Source organism: Babylonia areolata, chromosome 31 (assembly GCF_041734735.1).
Source record: "Babylonia areolata isolate BAREFJ2019XMU chromosome 31, ASM4173473v1, whole genome shotgun sequence".
In the NCBI taxonomy this organism is placed as follows: domain Eukaryota; kingdom Metazoa; phylum Mollusca; class Gastropoda; order Neogastropoda; family Buccinidae; genus Babylonia; species Babylonia areolata.
Genome location: NC_134906.1, coordinates 9832965 through 9859179, shown reverse-complemented (window position 1 = coordinate 9859179; position 26215 = coordinate 9832965). Strand labels below are relative to the sequence as shown.

The 26215-nt window shown below is 41.9% G+C and overlaps 1 protein-coding gene across 2 annotated transcripts in view; it reads left to right on the top strand.

Moving 5' to 3' along the window:
- LOC143275908 (kynurenine formamidase-like) overlaps positions 1-24586 on the top strand; it is a 39507-nt gene extending 14921 nt beyond the window's left edge. The window contains exons 6-13 of one of the 2 annotated variants that reach the window (XR_013053478.1): positions 1-66; positions 1966-2044; positions 4976-5079; positions 6745-6823; positions 9498-9633; positions 11711-11815; positions 15819-15915; positions 23581-24586. The exon at positions 1-66 is cut by the window's left edge and continues 20 nt beyond it. Coding sequence is in view for 1 of the 2 variants with exons in the window: in XM_076580234.1 (XP_076436349.1) it covers positions 1-66; positions 1966-2044; positions 4976-5079; positions 6745-6823; positions 9498-9633; positions 11711-11815; positions 15819-15857 (608 nt within the window). In the remaining variant the exon portion in view is untranslated. Of the gene's footprint in view, positions 67-1965; positions 2045-4975; positions 5080-6744; positions 6824-9497; positions 9634-11710; positions 11816-15818; positions 18019-23580 lie in introns of those variants that run through there. The other variant, XM_076580234.1, reaches the window with a different exon arrangement.
- Positions 24587-26215: the final 1629 nt, after the last annotated feature.

Genomic DNA, 26215 nt, shown 5'->3' with positions numbered 1-26215 from the left:
TGGCTCAGCCCTTGACAGCTGCTGGAGCCACGGTGATTCCTGTCGGCTATGAGCTGTGTCCGGATGGTCAGTCCTGTCCTTTTGTTACACGCAACAACGCTGATTGTTTTTTTTTCTGCAGAGTTTGGGTGTTTTTAGTTTATTTTGTATTTGTATTTGTATTTCTTTTTATCACAACAGATTTCTCTGTGTGAAATTCGGGCTGCTCTCCCCAGGGAGAGCGCGTCGCTACACTACAGCGCCACCCATTATTTTTGGTATTTTTTCCTGCATGCAGTTTTTTTTGTTTTTCCTATCGATGTGGATTTTTCTACAGAATTTTGCCAGGAACAACCCTTTTGTTGCCGTGGGTTCTTTTATGCATGCTGCACATGGGACCTCAGTTTATCGTCTCATCCGAATGACTAGCGTCCAGACCACCACTCAAGGTCTAGTGGAGGGGGATAAGATATCGGCGGCTGAACCGTGATTCGAACCAGCGCGCTCAGATTCTCTCGCTTCCTAGGCGGACGCGTTACCTCTAGGCCATCACTCCATCGTTTTTGGTGGTTTTTATTGGGGAGGGGGGGGGGGGGTCTCCTTTTTTTTTTTTTTTTTTTTTTTGCCTTTCTTTTCTTTTTTTTCTCCAGAATTTTGATTGGTTTTGGAGAATTTTGGTTTTCCTTTATTTTATTTATTTGTTTATCCTTTATTTTCCATTGACTTCTCAGTTTTCCATACATTGTTCTGAGATAGCCTTTTGTGGCCGATTGAGATTTAGATTTTATGGTCAGGTAGTGAAAATTATACAGTAAAATCTTAAAGGGTTTAAAATGCTTCTCTTCCTTTGGTCAAAATGGTAGTGTCTTTTGGGCAAAATTGTTTCAGAAACGAAACATACCCTACATGTTACTTGAATACCTCTTTGTTGCAGTGTCCGTGGGCAAAGTCATATGTGGCGAAATTATTGCACATTACTTGCACATTACTTAAATACCTGTTTGTTGCAGAATCCACGGATGTTGCAGTGTCCATGGATGTTGTAGTATCCATGGATGTTGCAGTATCCACGGATGTTGCAGTGTCCATGGATGTTGCAGTGTCCACGGATGTTGCAGTGTCCACGGATGTTGCAGTATCCATGGATGTTGTAGTATCCATGGATGTTGCAGTGTCCACGGATGTTGCAGTATCCATGGATGTTGCAGTGTCCATGGATGTTGCAGTATCCATGGATGTAGTATCCACGGATGTTGCAGTGTCCACGGATGTTGCAGTGTCCATGGATGTTGCAGTGTCCACGGATGTTGTATCCACGGATGTTGCAGTGTCCACGGATGTTGCAGTGTCCACAGATGTTGCAGTATCCATGGATGTTGCAGTGTCCACGGATGTTGCAGTATCCACGGATGTTGCCGTATCCATGGATGTTGCAGTGTCCACGGATGTTGCAGTATCCATGGATGTTGCAGTGTCCATGGATGTTGTAGTATCCATGGATGTTGCAGCATCCACGGATGTTGCAGTGTCCATGGATGTTGCAGTGTCCACGGATGTTGCAGTGTCCACGGATGTTGTAGTATCCATGGATGTTGCAGTGTCCACGGATGTTGCAGTATCCATGGATGTTGCAGTGTCCATGGATGTTGCAGTATCCATGGATGTTGTAGTATCCACGGATGTTGCAGTGTCCACGGATGTTGCAGTGTCCATGGATGTTGCAGTGTCCACGGATGTTGTATCCACGGATGTTGCAGTATCCACGGATGTTGCAGTGTCCACAGATGTTGCAGTATCCATGGATGTTGCAGTGTCCACGGATGTTGCAGTATCCACGGATGTTGCAGTGTCCACGGATTTTGCAGTGTCCACGGATGTTGCAGTATCCACGGATGTTGCAGTGTCCAATGATAAAGTCATATGTGACGAAATTATTTCAGAGATGGAACATGCCATTCACATTACTTGAATACCTCTTTGTTGCAGTATCCATGGATGAAATTATATCTGAAGTGAAACATGCCATGTACTTTATCTTTAAACTGGCAAAGGAGCGGCATTCCAGGTTAGTCTGTCTATTAGATATCCTTTCATTTTTGGAAGTGATTTTCTTCTTCTTCTTCTTCTTCTTCGTTCTTCATTGGCTGCAACTCCTACGTTCACTTGTATACACGAGTGGGCTTTTACGTGTATGACCATTTTTATCCATGCCATTTAGGCAGCCATACTCCGTTTTCAGAGATATGCATGCCTGGCATGTTCTTGTTTTCGTCAGCCACCAAACGCTGACATGGATTACAGGATCTTTAACGTGCGTATTTGACCTTCTGATTGCGTATACACACAAAAGGGGTTGAGGCACCTGCAGGTCTGCACATTTGTTGACCTGGGAGATTGGAAAAATCTCCACCATTTACCCACCAGGTGCCGTGACTGGGATTTGAACCTGGAACTCTCAGATTGAAATCCCAGCGCTTTAATCACTCGGCTGTTGTGCTTGCGAAAGTGATTTACTTGTGAAAATATATTGTGTATGTGTGAAAACGTTGTGTAAACAGTTGTGTCTGACTTTGACCATCAGAACAGCGAAAGAAGTAACTGCTGTCCGGACAGTCTGTGCTTGAATTTGATTATGGTGGAGAGTGTCTTGCCTGGGTTATGTCCCCACTCTCACTTTCAAGAAGGCTTGTATGTGTGTGTGTGTGCATGTGTGCATGTGCATGTGTGTGTGTGTGTGTGTGTGTGTGTGTGTGTGTGTGTGTGTGTGTGTGTGTGTGTGTGTGTGTGTGTGTGTGTGTGCCTAGAGTTGACTTTATCAAGGTTTTGTGCTTTTTAAATATTATTAGTAGTAGTAGTAGTATTTTTATGTATTTATCTTTTTTTTTTCACTTTCTTTTCTTTTCTTTCTTTTCTTTTTTTTTTTTTTTCATTATTATTATTTTTTTGTTTGTTATTTTTTACTTTATTTATTTTATTATTATTATTATTATTTATTTTAATTTTAATTTTATTTTTATTAAAATTTTTTAGAATTTTTTATTTTTATTTATATATATTTTTTTTTCTCAAGGCCTGACTAAGCGCGTTGGGTTACGCTGCAGGTCAGGCATGTGCTTGGCAGATGTGGTGTAGCATATGTGGATTTGACTGAGCGCAGTGATGCCTCCTTGAGCTACTTATACTGATACTGATACTTCAGGACAGCCGGCTTTGGGGATGGACTAGAAAGAAACTTCCTGATGAGTGAGAGGCAGAGCTTAATTGATCTGGGTTCCGACGGGCGCAATAGCCGAGTGGTTAAAGCGTTGGACTGTCAATCTGTGGGTCCCGGGTTTGAATCAGTGGATGATTATGTTGTCTCAGTGGTGTTGGAACCACCTTGGTTTTTGTTTTGTTTTGTTGTCTTTTTGTGTGTATATGTTTGTTTCTGCTTGTTTGATTTTTGACTCACTTGTGTAAACAAAGTGAGTCTATGTTTTAACCCAGTGTTCGGTTGTGTGTGTGTGTGTGTGTGTGTGTGTGTCCGTGTGTCTGTGTGTCCCTGGTAAACTTTAACTGACATTTTCTCTGCAAATACTTTGTCAGTTGACACCAAATTTAGCATAAAAATAGGAAAAATTGAGTTCTTTCCAGTCATCTTGTTTAAAACAATATGGAACCTCTGGGATGGGCACAAAAAAAATAAAAAAGAAGTCTAATTATATGCAAACTGCATTTACTGCTATATTTATATTTTTTGTATTCTCTAAACTTGACACTTTGACCTCTTATTCTGACCCAACAACAAGAGGAGTCATTATTATCATTTTTTGTTCAAACAGGAACTTCTTTTGCTAAGCATGGAATTTTTATTTATTTTGCAAACGTTTTGGTGCAGTGGGTAAAAAAGGGAAATTACTCTGTAATTAATGCAAGGGGACTTAATTTATCACAAGTGAGTCTTGAAGGCCTTGCCTCTCTTGTTTTGTTTTTTTTGAGTGGGGGGTGGGGTGGAAGGGGGGGGGGTTGGCAACTGAGGAAGGGCTGTGTTTGCTGTAGGTCTTAGCGGCTCTGAGGAAAGTCAGAGTGAAGCGCCTTTATCAAGGAGTCAGCACTGTGCAGAGATGAGGCCTTGAATCCTGATTGCTGTCGAACATCAGATCAGAAATCCAGCGACTTACCGACTCTGCCATGGTACTTTCCTCTTTAACCTTTGACAGGCGCAATAGCCGAGTGGTTAAAGCGTTGAACTGTCCGTGTTCGGTTGGTTATGGAGATAGGAAAATTCCCAGCATGCATCAACCCACTGCAGAGTCATTGTTGGTCGTGTACGGGGAAGATGAAGAGGAAGAAGAAGAAGAAGCTTTTGAACCTCAGTGGCTGAATGTGTTAATGATATTAGTGCTGCTCTTTTCATGACGTGTGTTGTCAATGGCAGGAGGAATGTGGCAGAATGGTTACTACGCTCATCTGCCAGTACAGAGAGTCTGAGTGAGTGTGGGTTCGAATCCCGCTGTCGCCCTTTCTCCCAAGTTTGACTGGAAAATGAAACTGAGCATCTAGTCATTCAGATGAGACGATTAACCGAGGTCCTGTGTGCAGCACACACTTGGTGCACTGGAAAAGAACCTATGGCAACAAGAATGTTGTCTTCTAATTCTGAAGAAAAAATCCACTCTGATAGGTAAGCAAATATATATTGCATGCACTCAAGGCCTGACAAGCCTGACAAGCCTTGTGGTGTAGCATATATGGATTTGTTCGAATGCAGTGACGCCTCTTTGAGAAACTGAAACTGAAAAACTGAAACTGTAAATGGCATTTTCTTCTTCTTCATTTGTGGGCTGCCACTCCCACGTTCACTCATAATATTATGTACACGAGTGGGCTTTTACATGTATGGCCGTTTTTACCCTGTTATGTAGGCAGCCATGCTCCGTTTTTGGGGGTATCTATGGCAACAGCCTGCAGAGGGAGAGCCAGCTCACCTGGCCAATTTCTGTCTTTGTGTGATCAGTGGCATCTACCTGTGCGGTCATTCGGCTGGTGCCCACCTGGCAGCCTTGATGTTGATGACCTCCTTTCAGGATGAGGACGCCTTCGACAGCGAACTGATCAAAGGTGAGTGGATCTGTCAAGGTATGATAGTCAGTCGTGTCTGACTGTGACCATCAGCAGAGGAGGCAACTGCTGTCCCAACCGTCTGGGCTAGAATTTGATTATAGTGGAGAGTGTCTTGCCCAAGTTACATCCCCGCTGTCTCGGCCAAGAGGGTTTTAGGACAGTCGGTGTTGGGTTGGTTCCCAAAGGCCAACCAGCCCCCAAGGCTGCATTGCAGTCTTATCTCCTAGTTTGAGAGTCATGGTCCTTCACAAAAGACCAAGCTGTAAATGACTTCTCACCGCAGTGGAGAAACCATTGGTCATGCAGTGATAATGATAATACTAATGATGGTAATGGATACTTGTTGAGTGCTTTTCTCCCTGAAAGGGAGCTCAGAGTGCTTTGCAATAAACATTAAACACACACAGGCACGCACGCATACACATAAATGCGTACACACACACCCATTCATACACACACACACACATTCATACACACACACACACACACACACACACACATTCATACACACACACAGGCATGCACGCATACATATACAGCATACACACACACACACACACACACACACACACACACACACACACACATTCATACACACACACAGGCATGCATGCATACATATACAGCATACACACACACACACACACACACACACACACACACACACACACACACAATTGCTTTCTGGGATTACCAGTATAATTGGAGAGTTCCATCCCTGGAACCAGAGTCAGAATAACTTCATTATCTCACTAGAGAAATTACGTGTGGTGAGTGTAGCTAAGTGTAACTAGCTGTCCAATGTGTCCACATGAGACAAATCAAAAATGCTGGCTGGAGACGACTGGTGGCCAGTGTGAATGCTTACCGCCGGCATACATGGTGGGAAAACGGGAAATGACGTGCGCACAATTCTCGGCCAGTTTCTGTTGGCTGCTGGTAGCAGCTTGCTTTGCTTAGTGTGAGCTTCAGTTTCAGTTTCAGTTTCTCAAGAAGGCGTCACTGTGTTCAGACAAGTTCATATACTCCACACCACATCTGCTAGGTAGATGCCTGACCAGCAGCATGACCCAATGCACTTAGTCAGGCCTTGAGTGTACACATATATATATATATTTTTGTACCTATCAGAGTGGATACTGGCTTAGTGTGAACGTAGCCTAACTACATCATAGCTATGATTCAGGATTTGTGACCATGTATCTTTTTGCTTTGTTGAAAGTGGTGGTGGTAGTGGTGGCAGGTGTGTGTATGCTTGCGTATTTGTGGTATGATATTGCATGATTTATTTTTTTTCATATGATATCTGTGATGATTGTTTGTTTGTGTGGGTGTGGGTGTGTGTGTGTGTGTGTGCGTGCATAATTTTGTGCTTGAGTGTTCGGTTGGCTGACTTTAAAGGGCTGTGCATGTAAGTTTTTCTTCTTTTTTTTTTTTTTTTTTTAAATCATTTTAGTGTTTGATTCCATGTTTTAAATGAGGTGTTTACATTGTACAGTCCAGTTGAGCACGTTTTACATGGAAAGGTGCGCTATACAAATTGAATCATTATTATTGCTATTTTTTTTGTTTGTGTATGCATGCGCACACTCACATTTCTGTGCACTTTGATGTGTGGTTATGTGCATGCATGTGACCTTTAGCCTTTTGACCTTGTTTCAGGTGCTGTGCTGGTGAGCGGTGTCTATGACCTTGAACCCCTGGTCAAAACTTCGGTGAATGATGCCCTGAGGCTAACGGAGTAAGGGAAGAATCTCTGCTTAAAGCTTTGATTGTGTACTGATGATTTTGTTTTGCTGACACGGGAGAAAGAATGGCTACTTTTAGACATTGATGTAAAAGGAATGCAAGAGACTGACCATCTTTCAGAAAGCGATATGTCGTCTTAATTGCAATGTTTTTAAAAGTGAATATGTGAAATGCTTTTATTTGAGAACATATGTTTATTACTCTTGTTTAATCAAGTAATCCGCATGTGTGGGGTGGGTGGGTGCGGGTGTGTGCTGATTATCTGGCTGCGGTTTTCTGCAATTTATCTTTATTCTTATCTGTCTATTATAATCAATGTGCAGTATAGTAGGCTATGTTTATAATTATATTCAAATAATGTTTTTTAATTCTTTGTTGTTTTTTTATTTACATTAATGATACTAGTTATTGCCTGCAGCGTGTGGATGTATGTATGAAACGGTGTATGTGATATTTTTTACATTTGTATCTTCGTAATATTTGTAAAAGCTGTTGTTGACCTTTACAGTTATGTTGTTTACTTGTCTATGTTGTGATAATGCACCTGACCAAATTTCTCCAGTTGGAGATAATAAAGTTATCTTATCTTATCTTTTTCAAAGAGATCTCTTGTACTGACAATTTCACTTCAAGGGACTTCACTTTGATGTCTTCTATTAACGTTTTCTGTGATAATTCTCCGCTTTGATACCTTTCATGCAGTTGCACACTTTCTTGAGCAGAATTGGTTATGCGTTCCGATCAAGCTTTCACAGTGATCAGGGTTTGAGGCCGCTGTTTCTGCATTTTGTTGTGGCCTTGGGAAAGGCACGTTACTCTGATTTTCCTCACCCCACGAAAGTATTTTAAGTTTCCAAATCAGTTTCGGCTAAGTCTTTTGATGGCATCTAATAAAGAAAGCATTGTAAAGAATTTGTCCATTTACATATATAAAACATTTAAGTCCAGATCAATAATGATATCATAATTCCTTTGATGATTGTTTCGCCTTGTGCACTTGCATGTTTAATAATGTTGTATACTGCACCCCTTCATGAGGGGCAATGGCCTATATGAATAAATCATCCGAATCCGAATCCGAATCCTCACTCCACCCAGGTGTGAATGGGTAACTGACTTTGGTCCGGGAAGGTTAACTCACTCCGGACAATGGAACACTATAGCATTCCTGACGTAAGTTAGTATTCCGGATGACGGAACGCTATAGCGGTTTCGACAATTAAGATTTTTTCCAAGTTTTCCTCATGGGGTAGCATAACAATCGCATCTACATTGGGCATTGTGAACATGTCAAAGGTTGAATGGAAAGTTCCTCATGATATTTCGTAACAACACACTCCACAGCGAGCCAGTGAGTTCAGGACCCCACATGACAAGCTAATCTGCATATGTATTGAAAATGGCGTTGCAGGCGATACAAGTGGACATTTTTGGAGCAAACTAGTTCACGACAGCGGCTTTTACAGCTGCTGAAGTGGTTGAAATTCTTCAAACAAGGTTTCGACATTGACGAGGATGATGAAGACGTTGAATAAAGTATCTGCAGTGAAGAAAGCTACCAGCAAGAAGTAACTGATAGTGACTCAGCTTCTGAGAGCAGTGAAGAGGGAGGGGGGTGGGCGTTCACATGACGTGAGGAGAGGGGTCAGTGGGTCAAGTACAGTGAGTTGCAGTTACTTTATGTTTTATATTTTTGGTGATTTTTTTTACTAACCCAAACAAATGGGTCGTCTGTAGGGAAAAGTAAAGGAGAGAACTATCCGTCCGGAATGAGTTAAAATGGTAGACAGCACTCAGAGGAAAATATCATTTTGTAGACACATGATATGAAGAGCGATTAACCACTTGCATGTAACGACTGTAAAGACTACTCTTGACACAGTGTATTATTTAATTTAGCTTGCAAAGTGAAGTAGCTGATAGACGGGCGCAATAGTCGAGTGGTTAAAGCGTTGGACTGTCAATCTGAGAGTCTCGGGTTCGAATCACGGTGACGGCGCCTGGTGGGTAAAGGGTGGAGATTTTTACGATCTCCCAGGTCAACATATGTACAGACCTGCTAGTGCCTGAAACCCCTTTGTGTGTATATGCAAGCAGAAGATCAAATACGCACGTTAAAAATCCTGTAATCCATGTCAGTGTTCGGTGGGTTATGGAAACAAGAACATACCCAGCATGCACACCCCCGAAAACGGAGTATGGCTGCCTACATGGCGGGGTAAAAACGATCATACATGTAAAAGCCCACTCGTGTGCATACGAGTGAACGCAGAAGAAGAAGAAGAAGAAGAAGAAGAAGTAGCTGATAGAAGATACTGACAGCAAAGACAGACCAACAGAGCGTGTGCATCATAGGCCTAGTTTGAAATATGTTACTCTTGAAATTTACTGCTGAAGTCATCATCCAAACTCCCTCATCCCCCTAAAAAAAAAAACCCCAAAACAACAAAAAACCCAAAAAAAACCCCAAAAAACAATAAAAAAACTTGGAAACAAAACTTGAAAACAACTTTATTATACGTGCACCTCACACACACACACACACACACACACACGCTCACACACACACAACACACAACACACACACATACAGTTATCACACATCTAAAGTCACTTTTAATTAAGTGAAAATACGTTAAAGAAGAAATAACGGACGCCTGTGACAGGGAGGATGCCCAGAGCCTGAGTCCTGCCACCTTTGTGAAGGAGCTGAGTGACCACAGCAAACGGCGACAAATCCTCATCGCCGTGGGGGAGTACGACCCACCCGAATTTCGTCGTCAGAGTGGTGAATTTGAAAAGGTAAGCAGCATCAACTTTAGCTGGTGCGGACGTGAGTGTGTCGTCATTGTTGTAGGAATACTGCCTTTTTGATATCTTCTTACAAACACTGCGCCCGATGAAACTGGAGAAAGTCAAAAGACAGCGTGAAAGAAAGAGAGAGAAAGTTTGTGAGTGTGTTGTGCTGTGCGCGTGTGTGAGAAGTGTGGGTATGATTTGTAAACAATTTTCACTGGTCTCCGCTTTGTGAACAGTTTTCATTGGTCTCCTCAAAATGTTAAGACAAATTTCTGTCTGTGCAGGCAAGAGAGATCCTTGTGGTGACCTTGACCTTTTGACAAGGTCATTCAGAAAGTTCTTAGATTTTCGGGTCATTCAGAGTTGCTTCTGTACGTCCAAGTCATGAATGTCAGAGGAAAAAATGTAGTTTTAAAGAATAAATAGCGGATGTGATCCTCCTCCTCTGAAAGATGAGTCCATTGTCACCTTTTTTGTCATTTTAACTTTTTCGCTGTCACAGGCGACTTTCGTAGACCTATACTCTGATCATAAAACAATTGAAATGCCAATCAATGTAGACTGCCTCTGGTTGAAGTGCTCTGTATCAAGACACGACTTTCGGTTCGACAAACACCTGTTTCTGTTGATGAGCGAAAATATTATTTGGTTCATTAAATGAATATATTGGTCAGCCATATTGGTTTTGATGCACTTTGTTATTATTTATTTTTTATTGAATTACTTTATTTTGTTTTATGTTTATGTTTTATACAAGTCTAGGTAGGGTAGGCTGTCAAGACCTGACCGGTGCGTTGGGTTTATATGAAGATCAGGCATTTACTCCTTTGTGTGTGTGTGTGTTTGTGTGTGTGTGTGTGTGTGTGTGTGTGTGTGTGTGTTTGTGTGTGTGTGTGTGTGTGTGTGTTTGTGTGTGTGTGTGTGTGTGTGTGTGTGTGTGTGTGTGTGTGTGTGTGTGTTTGTGTGTGTGTTTGTGTGTGTGTTTGTGTGTGTGTGTGTGTGTGTGTGTTTGTGTGTGTGTGTGTGTGTGTGTGTGTGTGTGTTGAGACTCATGTGCTTTTATGTGTGGTGTTGGGCCTATGTGTACATTTGCTTGTGTTTTCATATCTGTGAGACTGAATATCTTTTGTGCATATGTGTGTGTGTGTGTGTGTGTTGTGTTTTGTGGGATCTGCGGTGCGTAGGAATGTGTGTGTATGTGTTTTAAAAGAAAATTTTTTTATTTGATTGTTTGTTCATTGATCTATTACTATTGTCATTATTATTGTTCCCATGTTGTTTTTATTTCCTCTTCTAAAATTTATTTACTTACTTAATTATTTATATACCTTTCTTATTTTATTTTGTTTTCCCACAAGGCCCGACTGAACATTGAGTTATGCTGCTGGTCAGGCATCTGCTTAGTGGATGTGGTATATGGTGTATATGGGTCAGTCTGCATGCTTTGGCAGCTCCTTGGAAACTGAAATTTGCTGTCACAGTTCTGTTCAAGCTGATGGGATCGGCTCTGTGTCATTGGCTGGAAACTGTGTCAGAATGAGCCACGGAAAACATGCTGCTTTTGTCGTGTATATTTGTTAATCCACTTCACGGATGCGTCTCTGGGTGTGTTTTCCTCAAATTTCCTGACCAACACTGCAAGTGTCTGTATCTCTCGGTCCTGGTTAACGCAGGGATATCGTTATGACAGGAGGCGGGAGGCATGGAGCACAGCCCTGTCACCTAGTCCCAAGCTTCATGGACCTCCACAGCAACACCGTCATCATCGTCACCATCCTCCTCCTCCATCTTCATTAAGGTTATTTAGTAGGTGGTGTCCTAAGTATGTAAGATCAGAACAGGCACCACTGAACACCACCGAAGTGACTTAGCGGCAGTGCAGGGTCTCCTATGGTGTGTGGCCTCCTGGCGACCTAACATTGATGTTTCTCTGCAGACTACCGACGCTGGGAGTGTGACGGACGAAACCCGGGGATGGCTGTGTATGGGTGACTTAGAATGAGCGGCCGTGGGAGTAATGCTACTGAAACAGTGCAGATGATGGGCCAGCACTAAAAAAAAAACTCTGGTTACTTTCCAGAGTCTTCGAAACAACGGGATCCACACACGTTACCTCGACATTCCAGACACCGACCACTTCAGTGTTGTGGAGAAACTGCAGGATGCGAACTACAATCTGACCAAGGTTTGTCCTTGACCTTTGACCTCAGACAGATTTTCCAGAATGTTCCTTCTTTAAAAAAAAAAAAGAAAAGAAAAAAAATTCCCTTGTACACAAGGTTATATTTCGCTTCAATTTTGACATGTCACATCAGTATGATTTGACATTCACAAAGCAGATATTTTAGTCTATCAATGAATATCTAAAAAATCATCAACTTATTCCAGAATATTCTTTGTATTGGCTGTTTGCTTTTTGTGTGTGGCTTACTGTGGTGTGTTTGTGCCCACAGTACGAGTCTTTTAATAATTTGGTGTTTCCATTTTCTTGTAATGGGGCATCATTCAGAGAAAAGCTGTAGTGTTTTACACTCAGTGTGATGTTTTTTTCACTGTCTCCATTCACACGTCATAGTTTCAGCACATCACTCCTCTTTTGCAACATCTCCACTGGCTCCCTGTCTCACACCGAATAAAATACAAGATCAGCACTCTATGTTATAGATGCATTCACAAAACTGCCCCTTTCTATCTCTGCGGCTGCCTTCACCTCTACACTCCATCTCGCTCACTACGATCGGCTTCAGATCCACTCTGTTTACGCATACCCAGATCCAAACACTCCACTGTTGGCCGCCGTTCTTTCTCTGTCTCTGGACCTTGCGATTGGAATGAACTTCCTCTTTCGCTTCGTCAAGTCTCTACACTCAGCTCTTTCAAGTCTGGCCTTAACTCACTCAGTACGGCCAGTCCTCTCTTCTCCTCTACACAGACCCCTCGGATGTCCAGTGGGTGTCTGAATGACCCAACCTTTAGCTTCCGTCGTCAGAATTGTGGTATTCTTTGTCAACATTCACCTCTTTGGTATAAGAGCCTTCCGCTTGATATATTTTGATGGTGGTAATTGGGGTGAAACGCTGTTAACGTCGTCTCTTTCGCCGTTCGTATGGAGAGAGTTAAAACCCACCTCTTCCCAAAATAGCCTCCCTTGCCTGCCCCTCCTTGTCTTTAGTTTCTACAGTTTTAGAGTTATGCGTGCATGTGAATGACTGGTGCGAAAACGCTTTGATTTGTCTCTGCACAAGATCCAGCGCAATATAAATACCATTATTATTATTATTATTATAGTTTTGTTGGTAAAAGATGCATCCTCAGTGACTTGTTTTCATGCAAATCATTATCAGCTTACAGATTGCATCGATGGTTAGTGAGAAGGACCTGTTGTTGAAATGAGGCAAAGGAGCTGTTAAATTTTATTCAGAGAATGACTCGTTCAAAGGCCTTGTCACTCAGTACATAATGTCCGTGAAATGAGGCAAAGGAGCTGTTAAATTTTATTCAGAGAATGACTCGTTCAAAGGCCTTGTCACTCAGTACATAATGTCCGTGAAATGAGGCAAAGGAGCTGTTAAATTTTATTCAGAGAATGACTCGTTCAAAGGCCTTGTCACTCAGTACATAATGTCCGTGAAATGAGGCAAAGGAGCTGTTAAATTTTATTCAGAGAATGACTCGTTCAAAGGCCTTGTCACTCAGTACATAATGTCCGTGAAATGAGGCAAAGGAGCTGTTAAGTTTTATTCAGAGAATGACTCGTTCAAAGGCCTTGTCACTCAGTACATAATGTCCGTGAAATGAGGCAAAGGAGCTGTTAAATTTTATTCAGAGAATGACTCGTTCAAAGGCCTTGTCACTCAGTACATAATGTCCGTGAACGACCATCTGAATCAACAGATCTGCTTGATTTTTTGCTTTAGGTATGGTATGTGAAACTTAACTCGCACTACATGTTTGTATCTCACTGTCCGAAGGTTGTTTTTTTGTTTTCTGAATGGATCATCTTCTAAGGCAAGCTACAGCAATCGTTTGGTGTGAAAAATTTGTTGTTGTTTTTTCACAGATTCTTACTTTTTTTGTCTTTCTTTTTTTTTGCGTACATGCAAAGAAATAGTACTAAGAGAGATTCATACAGGCTTGATTTGATGTAGCACCTATCCTCGGTTGTAGACCAAGTTCTAAGTGTTATACAAACTCGGGATCATTCGTACAACAGGCTGCATTCCTAGGTAAAGCCGACTGACGACTGCCATTGGGCGCTCATCATTTGTTTCCTGTGTCATTCAATCAGATTTCTGGCATGCACACATACATACTCAGACAGACATGTACCATTTTACATGTAAGACCGTTTTGTTTATTTACCCCACCATGCAGGCAGGCAAACTCCTGGGTATGTTCTTCTTTCCAGAAACCACCAAACGCTGACATGGATTACAGGATCTTTAACATGTGTGTTTGATCTTCTGCGTGTGTATACACATGAAGGGGGTTAAGGCACTAGCAGGTCTGCACATATGTTCGTTTGGGAGATTGGAGAAATCTCCACCCCTTACCCACCAGGCGCCATTACTGAGATTTGAACCAGGGACCCTCAGATTGGAAGTCCAATGATTTGACCACTAGGCTGTTGTGCCTGTCTTAGGCTCAGGTATTAAATCAGTGATTTCAGTAGCGTACACACACCTCAGGTCACCTTGACTTTAGTCATGGAGAAAACAGCATCGTGTCTGAAATGTTGGTAAGTGGAGAGAAGGCATCTGATCCACTGATCCTGATTCTGTCGAAAGATCTTGGACTTCAGTCTGGAGTCGATTATCTTCTACTTTATGCCAAAAAATGACTTTTGTGATTTGATTGGAATAAGCTGTCAGCTCCAGCTGGAAATGATGTTTGATTGGCTAGCAGACGGCGGACAGTTAGCGAGACATCTTATCACTGAGTTGCCGCGAAATGTTGGCCAAGAGGAGCAAAGAGATAGGCCTGGTTTCAATCAGTTTGACATGGTGAGTATATTTAAAATAACCAAACTGGGGTTATAATACAAGCTCCTGATTTCATTACAATTCATTGAAATTCTGAAACAAAAGCCGGAAAGTCATGACGAAGGCAGGGAAAGTTTGAAACTTTGACAGATTTATGTTACGATTGCAAAAGAACAAAAAAAATTGGTTTAGTCATGTGGGCCTGCTTGAGATGGAGTTATTCCATTTCCAGCATTTATCCTTCGGTTTCTGGTGAGCAAACATATGATTTGGTTATGATATATGTATTTGTAGATACTGCTTTCTCTCTTCTGTCGCCCCCCCCCCCCCCCCCCCCCATCCCCTCCTTCTTTCTCCCCATTCCCTCCCCTTTGGTGGTGGTTCAGCAGGAATCACACAGGAACCATGAACGCTGTGCCTCTTTTTCTTTTTTGTTGTTGTCAGTATGCACACATGTGATAGTACATGAGATATAAGAGAGAGCACTTGCGCACACATACATAAACGCACATATTGCACACACTGCACACACACACACAGTGCACGATTACAAAGCGTTTAACAATGAAATGGAAATAAAAGAAATATGAAGTACTGTTAGCTGTGTGTGACTGTGTTTGTTCCTGTGTGTATGTGTGTGTGTGTGTTGTGCCTGTATGTATTTGTGTGTTCTGTGTACATATTTCTGTGATGTGTGTGTGTGTTGTGTGTCAATGTGTGTGTGTTGCCAGTGCCTAAGTGTGTCTGTGTCTGTGTCTGTGTCTGTGCACATGTATCTGCGTGTGTGTTGTGTGTCAATGTGTGTGTGTTGCCAGTGCCTAAGTGTGTCTGTGTCTGTGCACATGTATCTGTGTGTGTGTTGTGTGTCAATGTGTGTGTGTTGCCAGTGCCTAAGTGTGTCTGTGTCTGTGCACATGTATCTGCGTGTGTGTTGTGTGTCAATGTGTGTGTGTTGCCAGTGCCTAAGTGTGTCTGTGTCTGTGTCTGTGCACATGTATCTGCGTGTGTGTTGTGCGTCAATGTGTGTGTGTTGCCAGTGCCTAAGTGTGTCTGTGTCTGTGTCTGTGCACATGTATCTGCGTGTGTGTTGTGTGTGTCATTGTCCGTGTATGAATTGCCAGTGCACATGTGCTTACATGCATGTGTGTGTGTCTGCTAGCCTTCTTTTGTCATTGTATAACTGCTGCGTTTATGTGTTTTGCTCAGGAGTGCATCCGACTGATGAACTTGCCAACCCAGAAGTGAAAGACCTGAAAACCTCGCCCCCCCAAAAAAAAAACAGCCAAGGGAAACCCACAGGGATGTGAGTCCTTGATCACTGGCCCTCACCCTCTCACAAGGCACTGGAACTGGTTGCAGACTTACTTATTTTTTTCTTTACATCTATATAACCAGTGAATGTGGGATTTTTTTTGGTTTTTTTACCAGCGTTATCATTCCTTGTCTTCCATTTTATGAAGGTGCTATCGATGGATTTGTATATATGATACTGCTGATTCAGTTCAATGATTTACATCGTGGTAAGCAGTATTGTATCATATTTTTTTGGTCAAACAGATTTCTTTTTGATATGGATTTACTTGCGTCTTTGTGATTGGTTTATATTTATGTTTTATCGTATTGCCCAAAACAGATTTCTTTGTGATTGATTTACATAAGATATTTTTAGTGTGATTTTACCCAGCGAAAATCCGACCCCCAACAGAGAAAGGAAAGACAGGATCGACTTAGAGGTAGAGAAAAACGAACGAATTGAGGGGGGCGAGTCAAATTGAGTACACAGAATGTAAGAATACAATAAAGACAAGCCGCATGCAGCAAAATAAGGCTAAATGAATACGCTTAATAGCTAAAAGAAGTGTAAGACGAGACAGAGCGTAAACCTGACAAGATGGTGTGGAGAGCCTTGGCCAAAGGAATGATTCAGCGCTTATTGGTTTTAGAGGCGTTTGATTGGCTAAGAGCGGACCGGGCAAGACGGCTCGTCTTTTCACTGTTAGCCACGCGGAATTTGGCCAAGCAGAGCAAACCGATAGGCCTTGTTTGCATCCGTTTGACATGGTAAGTATATGTATCACCAAACATGGAGTATAATACAAACTCCTTTTAGTGTGATTTTGTCGCACAAATTTCTTTTGTGTGAAATTCTGGCTGCTCTCTCTGCCAGGGGAGATGGCCTCGCAACAGTGCGACACCACCCCTATTTTCTTCTTCTTTTTCTTTCTTCTTTACTCTGAGAGTGGATTTCTAAACAGATATTTTGTACAGACAATGATGGGCGCAACAGCCGAATGGTTAAAGCGTTGGTCTTTCAATCTGAGGGTCTCGGGTTCGAATCTCGGTGACGGCGCCTGGTGGGTAAAGGGTGGAGATTTTTTCGATCTCCCAGGTCAACATGTGTGCAGACCTGCTAGTGCCTGAACCCCCTTCGTGTGTACACACAAGCAAAAGATCAAATACGCACGTTAAAGATCCTGTAATCCATGTCAGCGTTCGGTGGGTTATGGAAACAAGTACATACCCAGCATGCACACCCCCAAAAGTGGAGTATGGCTGCCTACATGGTGGGGTAAAAACGGTCATACACGTAAAAGCCCACTCGTGTATATACGAGTGAACGTGGGAGTTGCAGCCCACGAACGCAGAAGAAGAAGAAGAAGGTACAGACAACAATAATAATAATAAGTAGTATAAAGGTAGCAAGTTGTATTTTCAAAAATGGGTAGATAAAGGAATTTGAGCACATGAGGGATGTAAACAAGCAATCAGAAAATAGGCTGATGAAGTTTCAAATGAGGTTGCAGTTTCACTGAACAAAGCTGTAAGAAAAGCAATTTTTGAATTCTGTGCTCTCTAAAATGCGATTCCACTATTATGGAGGACCTGAATACGTTGATTACTGATTACTGTGATAATCTAATGATAATTTTAGTCGTAATGCAAGCACCTCACCTCAACCTCAACCTCAGGCCCCTAACTACAAAGTTGTAGTTGGGGGAAGCCTGAGGACCGCAGACGCAACCTCCCTTCTCCATCTGTCTCTGTCGGCAGCCACTGGCAGCAGCTCACGTGTGTGGAGTCCGGTCCATTGTTTGATGTTCTCATGCCAGTTCTTCTGCTGTCTTCCTCTTCTTCTCCCGCCCTCGATGATGCCTTGCATGATTGTTTTGGACAAGCTGGTGTGTCGAGTGTTGTGTCCAAACCATATCAGCTTGCGTCTCTTCACAGTTGAAAGGAGAGGTTCCTGAGGTCCAGCAAGGTTCTCATTTCTGCTCCGTACATTCAATGTAAAACCTAAAGAAGGAAAGAAATACTTAAGAAATAAAACAAAAGGTTTGGTGTCATATACTGTACCATGTCAAACTGGTGCAAACAAGGCCTATCGGTTTGCTGTGCTTGGTCAGAGTTTGCGTGGCTAACAGTGAAAAGACGAGCCGTCTTGCCCGGTCCGCTCTTAGCCAATCAAACGCCTCTAAAAGCTATAAGCGCTGAACCATTCCTTTGGAAGAGTCATAGGTGATAGCGAAAACTGAGTGTTTGCCTCAGAAATAGCACAGTCCACTTCACCCCAAAATGTGTGGACATGTTCCCTTTTTTAAAAATTAAAAAAAAAAAAAAAAAATCTATTCATTTATTATTTAATTATTATTATTATTTTATTTTACTTTGTTTCTTTTTTTATTATTATTTTTTTTTCTCAAGGCATGACTAAGCGCGTTGGGTTACGCTGCTGGTCAGGCATCTGCTTAGCAGATGTGGTGTAGCGTATATGGATTTGACCAAACGCATTGATGCCTCCTTGAGCTACTGGTACTGATACTGATACCATTCCTGCCGGAAGAGTATATTTTGTCAGCAGGACTGAGCATAACTTGTAGTTGTAAGAAACAGTCTGCTTCCCATTATAATTATATACCTGACGTGCATCAGATTATGTACCTGACATGTCAGATAATATATCTGAAGTGTGTCTGATTACATACTTGAAGTGAAATGATATACCTGATGTGTGTCAAATTATATACCTGATGTGTGTCAAATTATACACATGATGTGTGTGAGGTTACCTCAAATGCCTGATGTGAGTCAGATTATATACCTGACTTCAGATAATATACCCATTATACATCTGACTTGAGATGATATACCCATTATATACCGGAGATAATATACCCATTATACATCTGACTTGAGATGATATACCCATTTGTGTTAGACAGAGAGAGAGACAGACGACATTCCATTTCACAGCTTGTGACTGAGATTCCGGAACATTCCGACAAGAGCAGTTTTGTACAAAACAGTCCTGCACAAAGTTCTCCACAACGCCTTGATTTTTCAGTATTTTTGTGTGATCAAGTGACTTACTGTTACCCACCGCACACCTCTGTTCCCTTCCCCCCCACGTGGATGCCGGGGGTCTTTCAGTGATAAGAAACCATCGGGAGAGCTGGACAGTACAAGGTCTTCAGAGAGTCAAGACTCTTTCAGTATAAATAGCATCACCGCCTTCAGGAAATTCTGTGCTAGAAATTTCCTCTTTTCTGTCACTGTCTGTTTCTGCCTTTTTTTTTCTTCCTTCACTTATGCCTCCTTTTTCTGCCCTTTCCAATCCATTCCCCTTTCTTTTTTCAAGCACGCCTTAACACTTTTTTTCTCTTTTCTGCAGTCTGTGATGTACTATCTGTGCTGTTTTGCTCTGGCGATTAGGTAGTGAGATGTAAACACTGGGATGGGCACTAGCTGCCCATTCTGTAGTTTTATTTGCCTATATGGCCTTTTTTATGTATTTTTTGTTTTGTTTTGAAGTTGTTGTTTTTTTCCTTTTTTACGATTTTTGTAATCTGGGGATGATAAATTAGGCGAAATGGCTGGTGTCTTCAGCATGGCCTAGTCTTATTTGCCATAAGGAGCTAAATGGTTGCGATACTGTGTCCTGAACTGTGTTTTGTGGGTTTGTCTTAGTGTTTTTTTTGTAGATGTGACAGTTTTGTGTTGATGCGGTAGAGCATTTGTATGGTTTGACAGTCCTGATACGGCCTTTTGCGGTCGGCTGGACTATAAGCAACAAGAATAACCTCTGTTGCCTTCCCAAGCTGTTGTGTGTAAAATTTGATAGTGCCTGGCACTGGCATTATCAGGAGAAGTGCAGAAAGTAAGAGCAGAGATGCCAACAATTATGATTTTTACCGTATTTTGTTACGTTCTATCGCCGTTTTTTCCGACGTTACACCATTGTCAAAATTGTTCCGACGAGTTCATTTTTGACTACATAGACGGGATGAAAGGTCAATAAGGATGACTGATGACTTGCGCGATGAGTTTGTTTAAAGTGAAGAGGAGTTGCGCAACATCGACCTCACTCTCTCGTCCGGGTCCACCAATTTCCAGTGGCAAGACTAAGTCGAGATGACTGGAGGATGAGCACGGATGCAGTGGATGACCAAGAATCCTTTCGGTGTCTCATCTTGCTCTCTGCACTCCACAGTGTGTTGCTGTAACCGCCTTCCTCACTGTTGAACCGATCGGTTTCTTCCGCAGATTCTGCCGGATCCAGACTTCGCATGCATGGGTAGACACACCCCGGGGACCAACTGCGTGTGGCATGCACACAGCACGGTGGAGCTAGATGGCCGTCGGTGGCTCTCCTGAGCCGACGCCCTTTTATGGATCTCGTTTTTAATTCCATAATGGTGTCTAGCCACCCGCCTCACCAGTCCCAGAAGGGAGCAGTGGGAGTGCCGGTTTAGTCGCCGGCAATCTGACCCTGAACAGGTTGTACTGGATTTCAGGTTACCAGTAGCAGATCTAATGACCTGACCTGACTGACTACATAGACACAGTGGGTATGAATACACCACCCTGATGGCTGTAAGAGGCAGTGGGATCTTTGAAGCATTACACATCAGGATTGTCGTGTTACTTTGCTGTTGACCTGTGTATTTGGAGGTTAATGCTTATCTGCATTGTATCTGTGTTTCAATATCTGGATTGCTTGTCTGAATTAGCACGCATTACTTGTCTGAATTAGCACACATTGCTTGTCTGAATGAGCACACATTGCTTGTCTGATTTATCACAAGAATCAGCGCACATTGCTTGTCTGATTTAGCACAAGAATCAGCGCACATTGCTTGTCTGAATCAGCACACATTGCTTGTCTGAATCAGCGCACGTTGCTTGTCTGATTTAGCACAAGAATCAGCGCACATTGCTTGTCTGAATCAGCACACATTGCTTGTCTGAATCGGCGCACGTTGCTTGTCTGATTTAGCACAAGAATCAGTGCACATTGCTTGTCTGAATTAGCACACATTTCTTGTCTGAATTAATGCACATTTCTTGTCTGAATTAACGCACATTGCTTGTCTAAATTACATTGCTTGTCTGAATTAGCGCCTAATGTGTGAGGAATGTTATATTAAGATAGAAACAAGTGTAGTCTATTCATGTCTGTAAAACTTGTTATAATTTATCATAGCAAAGACATGGATAGGCTGCTCTTGTTTTTATTATCTTTATATTTTACTGCTTGCGATGCTTACTTCAGTGTGTTCTTACATGCAGCGGAGCCCAGGACTCCAGGAGAGAGAGAGAGAGAGAGAGAGAGAGAGTGTTGTGTGTTGTGTGTGTGTGTGAGATATATTGGATATCTGGATTGCTGTACAGTTGATCTGGGTCGTTGAATTGCATGTTTGAAATGCTGTTTTTGCACATCTGAACTGTGTTGTATTGTCCAGTCTTTCTTTCTTTATCTTTGTTGTGTCGAGGTAGTGGTTAATGCGTTGGTGCAGGGAGTATACTGTTTGTCAGCATCAAGCCGTGTTGCTGTTTTCAGGTCAGTGCATCGTGACGTGTCTGTGTCATTGTGTGTCGGTACTGTGTGTGTGTGTTGCTGCTGCTGCTGCTGCTGCTGCTGTGTGTGTGTGTGTGTGTGTGTGTGTGTGTGTTGTATGCATTATTGTGTTTTTGACATGTGCTGCATGTCAGTATGGTGGTATTGTTGTGTCCGTTTTGTGCAGAGGTCTGTGTTAATTTTTGCTTAAGTTTGCATATTGTGTATGAATCAGAATCAGATTCAGGATCAATTTTAATGTCAATTAAACCTGAACAAGGTTTATAAGACACGCGGCATGCAAAGTTACATGAAACCACGCACAAAAAAGCAAAACAAAATAGATAAATATTGAACAAGACATTGAATCACTCCTGCACGCTATGGCGTTTTTGACAGCAGTTACTGACAAATTTCCCAAACAGTCCCACAAGTTTGTCTTCCAGTATTAGCTGACTGGGTTTAATAATATTTGGAATGTAATTTTTAATTTATTGTATGATTTCTGTTCTAATTTCTTTGTATAATTCGCAGTCATCTAAGAAATGAAATTCATCCTCTATTATTTGACATTGTAAACATAGTCTCCTTTCTTTTGGGATGTTGAAATACCGGCCTTTTTCTATTGCTAAATCATGACAGACTATTCTTAATTTGCACAATGTTTGTGCCAGTTTTTGCTGTGTCATGTCAGTGCACTGTTATATTGTGAATTTTTTGTCATACTGTGTCACTCAAATGTATTTTTCCATTGAAATCATGCGCATTACATCTACAGTTCTGTACGAAGCCAGAAGCCTACACATCTCTGTTCACATTGTGGGGATTTTTGAAAAAGTAAAACACTCACACTCTGTAGTATTGTCTCCCTTTGACAGCAGACAGGAACATAATTATTACTGTACATTTTTGTGTGTGTGTGTGTGTGCATTTTTGATGCTTAGTTCTTCACACGTCAGATCTGAAAGGATGAACAGGGTTTGACAAGGTCAACAGAAAATACTTTTTTTGTTGTTTTTTGTTTGTAGCTCTTGTATTGTCTCCCTTTGGCAGTGGGAAGGAAGAAACAGTTACTGTACTTTCTTTTTAGTGCATTTTTGATTTTTAGTTTTTCCATTGTTTTAGTTCTGAAAGGATGAACAGGATCTGACAAGGTAAACAGAAAATGCTTTTCTGTTTGTTTGTAGTTCTTGTATTGTCTCCCTTTGATGCCAGGAAGGAATATATTACCGTAATTTTTTTTTTTTTTTTTTAAATGTCATTTTGATTCTTAGTTTTTCACGTGTCAAATCTGAAAAGGTAAACAGGGTCTTACAAGGTAAACAGAAAATGCTTTTTTGTGTGTGTTTGTTTTGTTTGTTTGTAGTTCATATGTTGTCTCCCTTTGACGCCAGGCAGGAAGGAAGGAAGATATTACTGTCCTTTCTTTTCAGTGCATTTTAAAAATATATTTTTATTCTTAGTTTTCCAGTGTGTCAGGTCTCAAAGGATGAACAGAGTCTGACATGGTAAAAAGGAAATGCTTTAAATTGTTTGTTTGTTTGCTGTTTATCATCGCTATTGTCTTATTTATTTATTATTATTATTATTATTACTACTACCTTTTTTTTATATTATTATTTATTTATTTATGTAAGCTTATCTATTATTTATTCACCTTTTTTTTTCTCAAGGCCTGACTAAGCGCGTTGGGTTACGCTGCTGGTCAGGCATCTGCTTGGCAGATGTGGTGTAGCGTATATGGATTTGTCCGAACGCAGTGACGCCTCCTTGAGCTACTGAAACTGAAACTGAAACTTGTTGTTCGTGTTTGTCAGTCTGATGCCTTGTTCTTCTAGACCTTTGCCCAGTCCCTGTTTTTTTTTTATTTTTAATTTTTAAATTTTTTTTTTTTTCTACTCAGCACTTCCTGGCTTTTTTGCCCATCCCCTGTGTAACACGTGTGTAGAGATCACTGCTCAGACCAGTTACGATCCCCCCCCCCACCCACCCCCTTCCCTTATGTAAAGGGTGTCCTCCAAAAGTGGGGATGAAAACTTCTTGATAATGTTTTGACAGAACATGTTCAGATTGATTCCCATTATTTTACACTGTTTGTTTACTGGTTTATTTATTTATCTATTTATTTTGCAGATGTGGTAGAAGCTGCAATTCCCTTAACTCTCTCCATACGAACGGCGAAAGAGACGACGTTAATAGCGTTTCACCCCAATAACCACCATCAAAATATTACCAGCGGAAGGCTCTTACACTGAAGAGGTGAATGTTGACAAAGAATACCACAATTCTGACGACGGAAGCTAAAGGTTGGGTCATTGAGACACCCACTGGACATCCGAGGGATCTGTGTAGAGGAGAAGAGAGGACTGGCCGTACTGAGTGAGTTAAAGTTCTTTGATCGGTTCCTGTGTAGCTAACTAGACATCTTCGTCATCCTGAAGTGGAAATGAAGGGAATCACTTTGATTCCAGACTTTTGGGACACCTTTGTGGATCTGTTCAGACATGGCTATGGAAACAAAATCTTACCCCCCCCCCACCCCCCTTCCCTTGTTTAGATCTGTTCAGTGCCAAACCAGTTCTAACACCCATACCTTGTATAGATCTCTTTTGACATGACAAAACCAGTTCTGACCACTTCCCTTATATATAGATCTGTTAAGACATCTTTGACAAAAGCCAACTCTTGACACCTTTGTATATAGAGATCACTTTAGACATCACTGTCAGAACCAACTCTGACTCCTTCCCTTTAGACATCACTGTCAAAGGCACGTCTCCTCTACCCTCTTGTCCGACACCCCCCCTCACCCCCCCACACACGTGTCTGCTGAAGTTTTTGCACAAACTGCTTTGGGGTTACACATGCTGACTTTGTTGATGAAACATATCGGAAATATTTGTTGACTGAATGCAAAGAATGATAGCACTGCTTTTTTTTTTTTTTTTTTTTTTTTCAATTATTTTTTTAAATAACTTGTTTTGACATTTCTTTGATTGATCTTTGTTTGGAGAGAGATCTTGGTGCAGGGTTGCTCTTTGTCTTTCAGCCGATTGTTATTCATGACACTATTGTTATCCATGACTATATTGTTATTTTAATCGTTTTTGCTGGTGAAAAGGAGAAAATAAGCATTATAATCAGGGTGATAGAAATACAGAGTGTATTGAGTTGTGTGTGTGTGTGTGTGTGTGTGTGTGTGTGTGTGTGTGTGAGGGGGGAGGGAGGGGGTGGGGGGTGAAAGTTTTGCAAAGATGAGTACAAGGAAAATCTTTTGGGGACTGAGAAGGCAAGGACTCTTACATGACTTGGAAGTCATTGCTGAGAGCAGTCACAAAAAGAAACCAAATACATTGTAGCCTTGAAACCGTGCAAAGGGTGGGGATTTGGCTACAAAAAAAAGAGAAGATCAAACCTCTTCATGACTGGTATTAACTGCAAAAAAAGAGGGACTTTAAAAAAAAAAAAAAAAAAAAAAAAAAGGGGGGGGGGGGGGGGGGGAGAAAAAAAAGAGGGACTTACACACATGCTTTGAAGCCATGCAAAATGTGGGGACTTCGCCACAAAAAAGGATCAAACCTCTTCATGACTTGTATTAACCACAAAAAAAAGAAAAAAAAAAAGAAGAAAAAAAAAAGAGACTTATACAGACTTGAGTCATTCACAGAACTGGGATTAGCCAAATAAACATATGTCTCAATACCTGGACAGCCACGTTAATTTTTAAAAAATGAGAAAAAGCCTTCAAAAAGATCTGATACATGTCAGAGGTAGACTAAATGCTATCTTGGTAAAAGTCGACTTACACCAGCTGCCGTGGCGAAGTGGTTAGTGTTGCGGACTGACGGCTGGGAGGACGCAGGTTCGAATCCCAGTGGAGGTGGGTTTTTCGGCCCCTGGCCGGCTCCTACTCAGAGTTGAGTGTGCTGTGGGCTTAAATGGGGAGACTGGGACCACACAGACGAGTGTCATCCACTACAAGGATGCATCTTTGGGTGTGTTGCTCAAATTACCTGACCAACACTGCAAGTGTCTGTATCTCTCGGGCTTGGTTAACGCCGGGATATCATTATGACAGGAAGCGTAGAGTACAGCCTTGTCACGCAGTCCCAAACCAAAATGGTCCTCCATAGCAACATCATCATCGTCATCATCGTCCTCCTTCATTATCATCAATATAAACAAAACAGTCTCAAAGTCTGTGGCCTTTTATGCCCTGCTGTCATGGTGACCTCAGTTTTGATACCCCTCCACTTCCATGCTTGGGGTGAGCCCTGTCAATATCTTCAGTGTCGGCAGATTCATGGGGGGCTGTTGTTTGAGGGACGTGGTGGTGGTCTCCACTCTGGGAGAGATGCTCACTCAGTCTAGCTCCGCGACTAAGCCATTATTGTCGTTAGTAGGGGGCTTTGTAGGTGGTATCCTAAGTACGTTAAATCAGAACAGGCACCACTGAACACCACCGAAGTGACTCAGCAGCAGTGCAGGGTCTCCTCTGGTGTGTGTGGCCTCCTGGCGACCTAACGTCAATGGTTTCCTGCGGACTGCCGACGCTGGAACTGGGACGGACGAACCCGGGTGTGTCCGTGTATGGGGGAATCTAAATGAGCAGCATGGGAGTAATGCCACTGAAACGGTGCAGATGATGAGGCAGCAAAAAAAAAGAAAAAAAAAGGCGACTTCCATAAAGAGATAAGAGAAGCTAACTGATACATGACTTGATGTTATGCTGTGACGTGTCAGCAACATCCATCGCACATCGCACGTG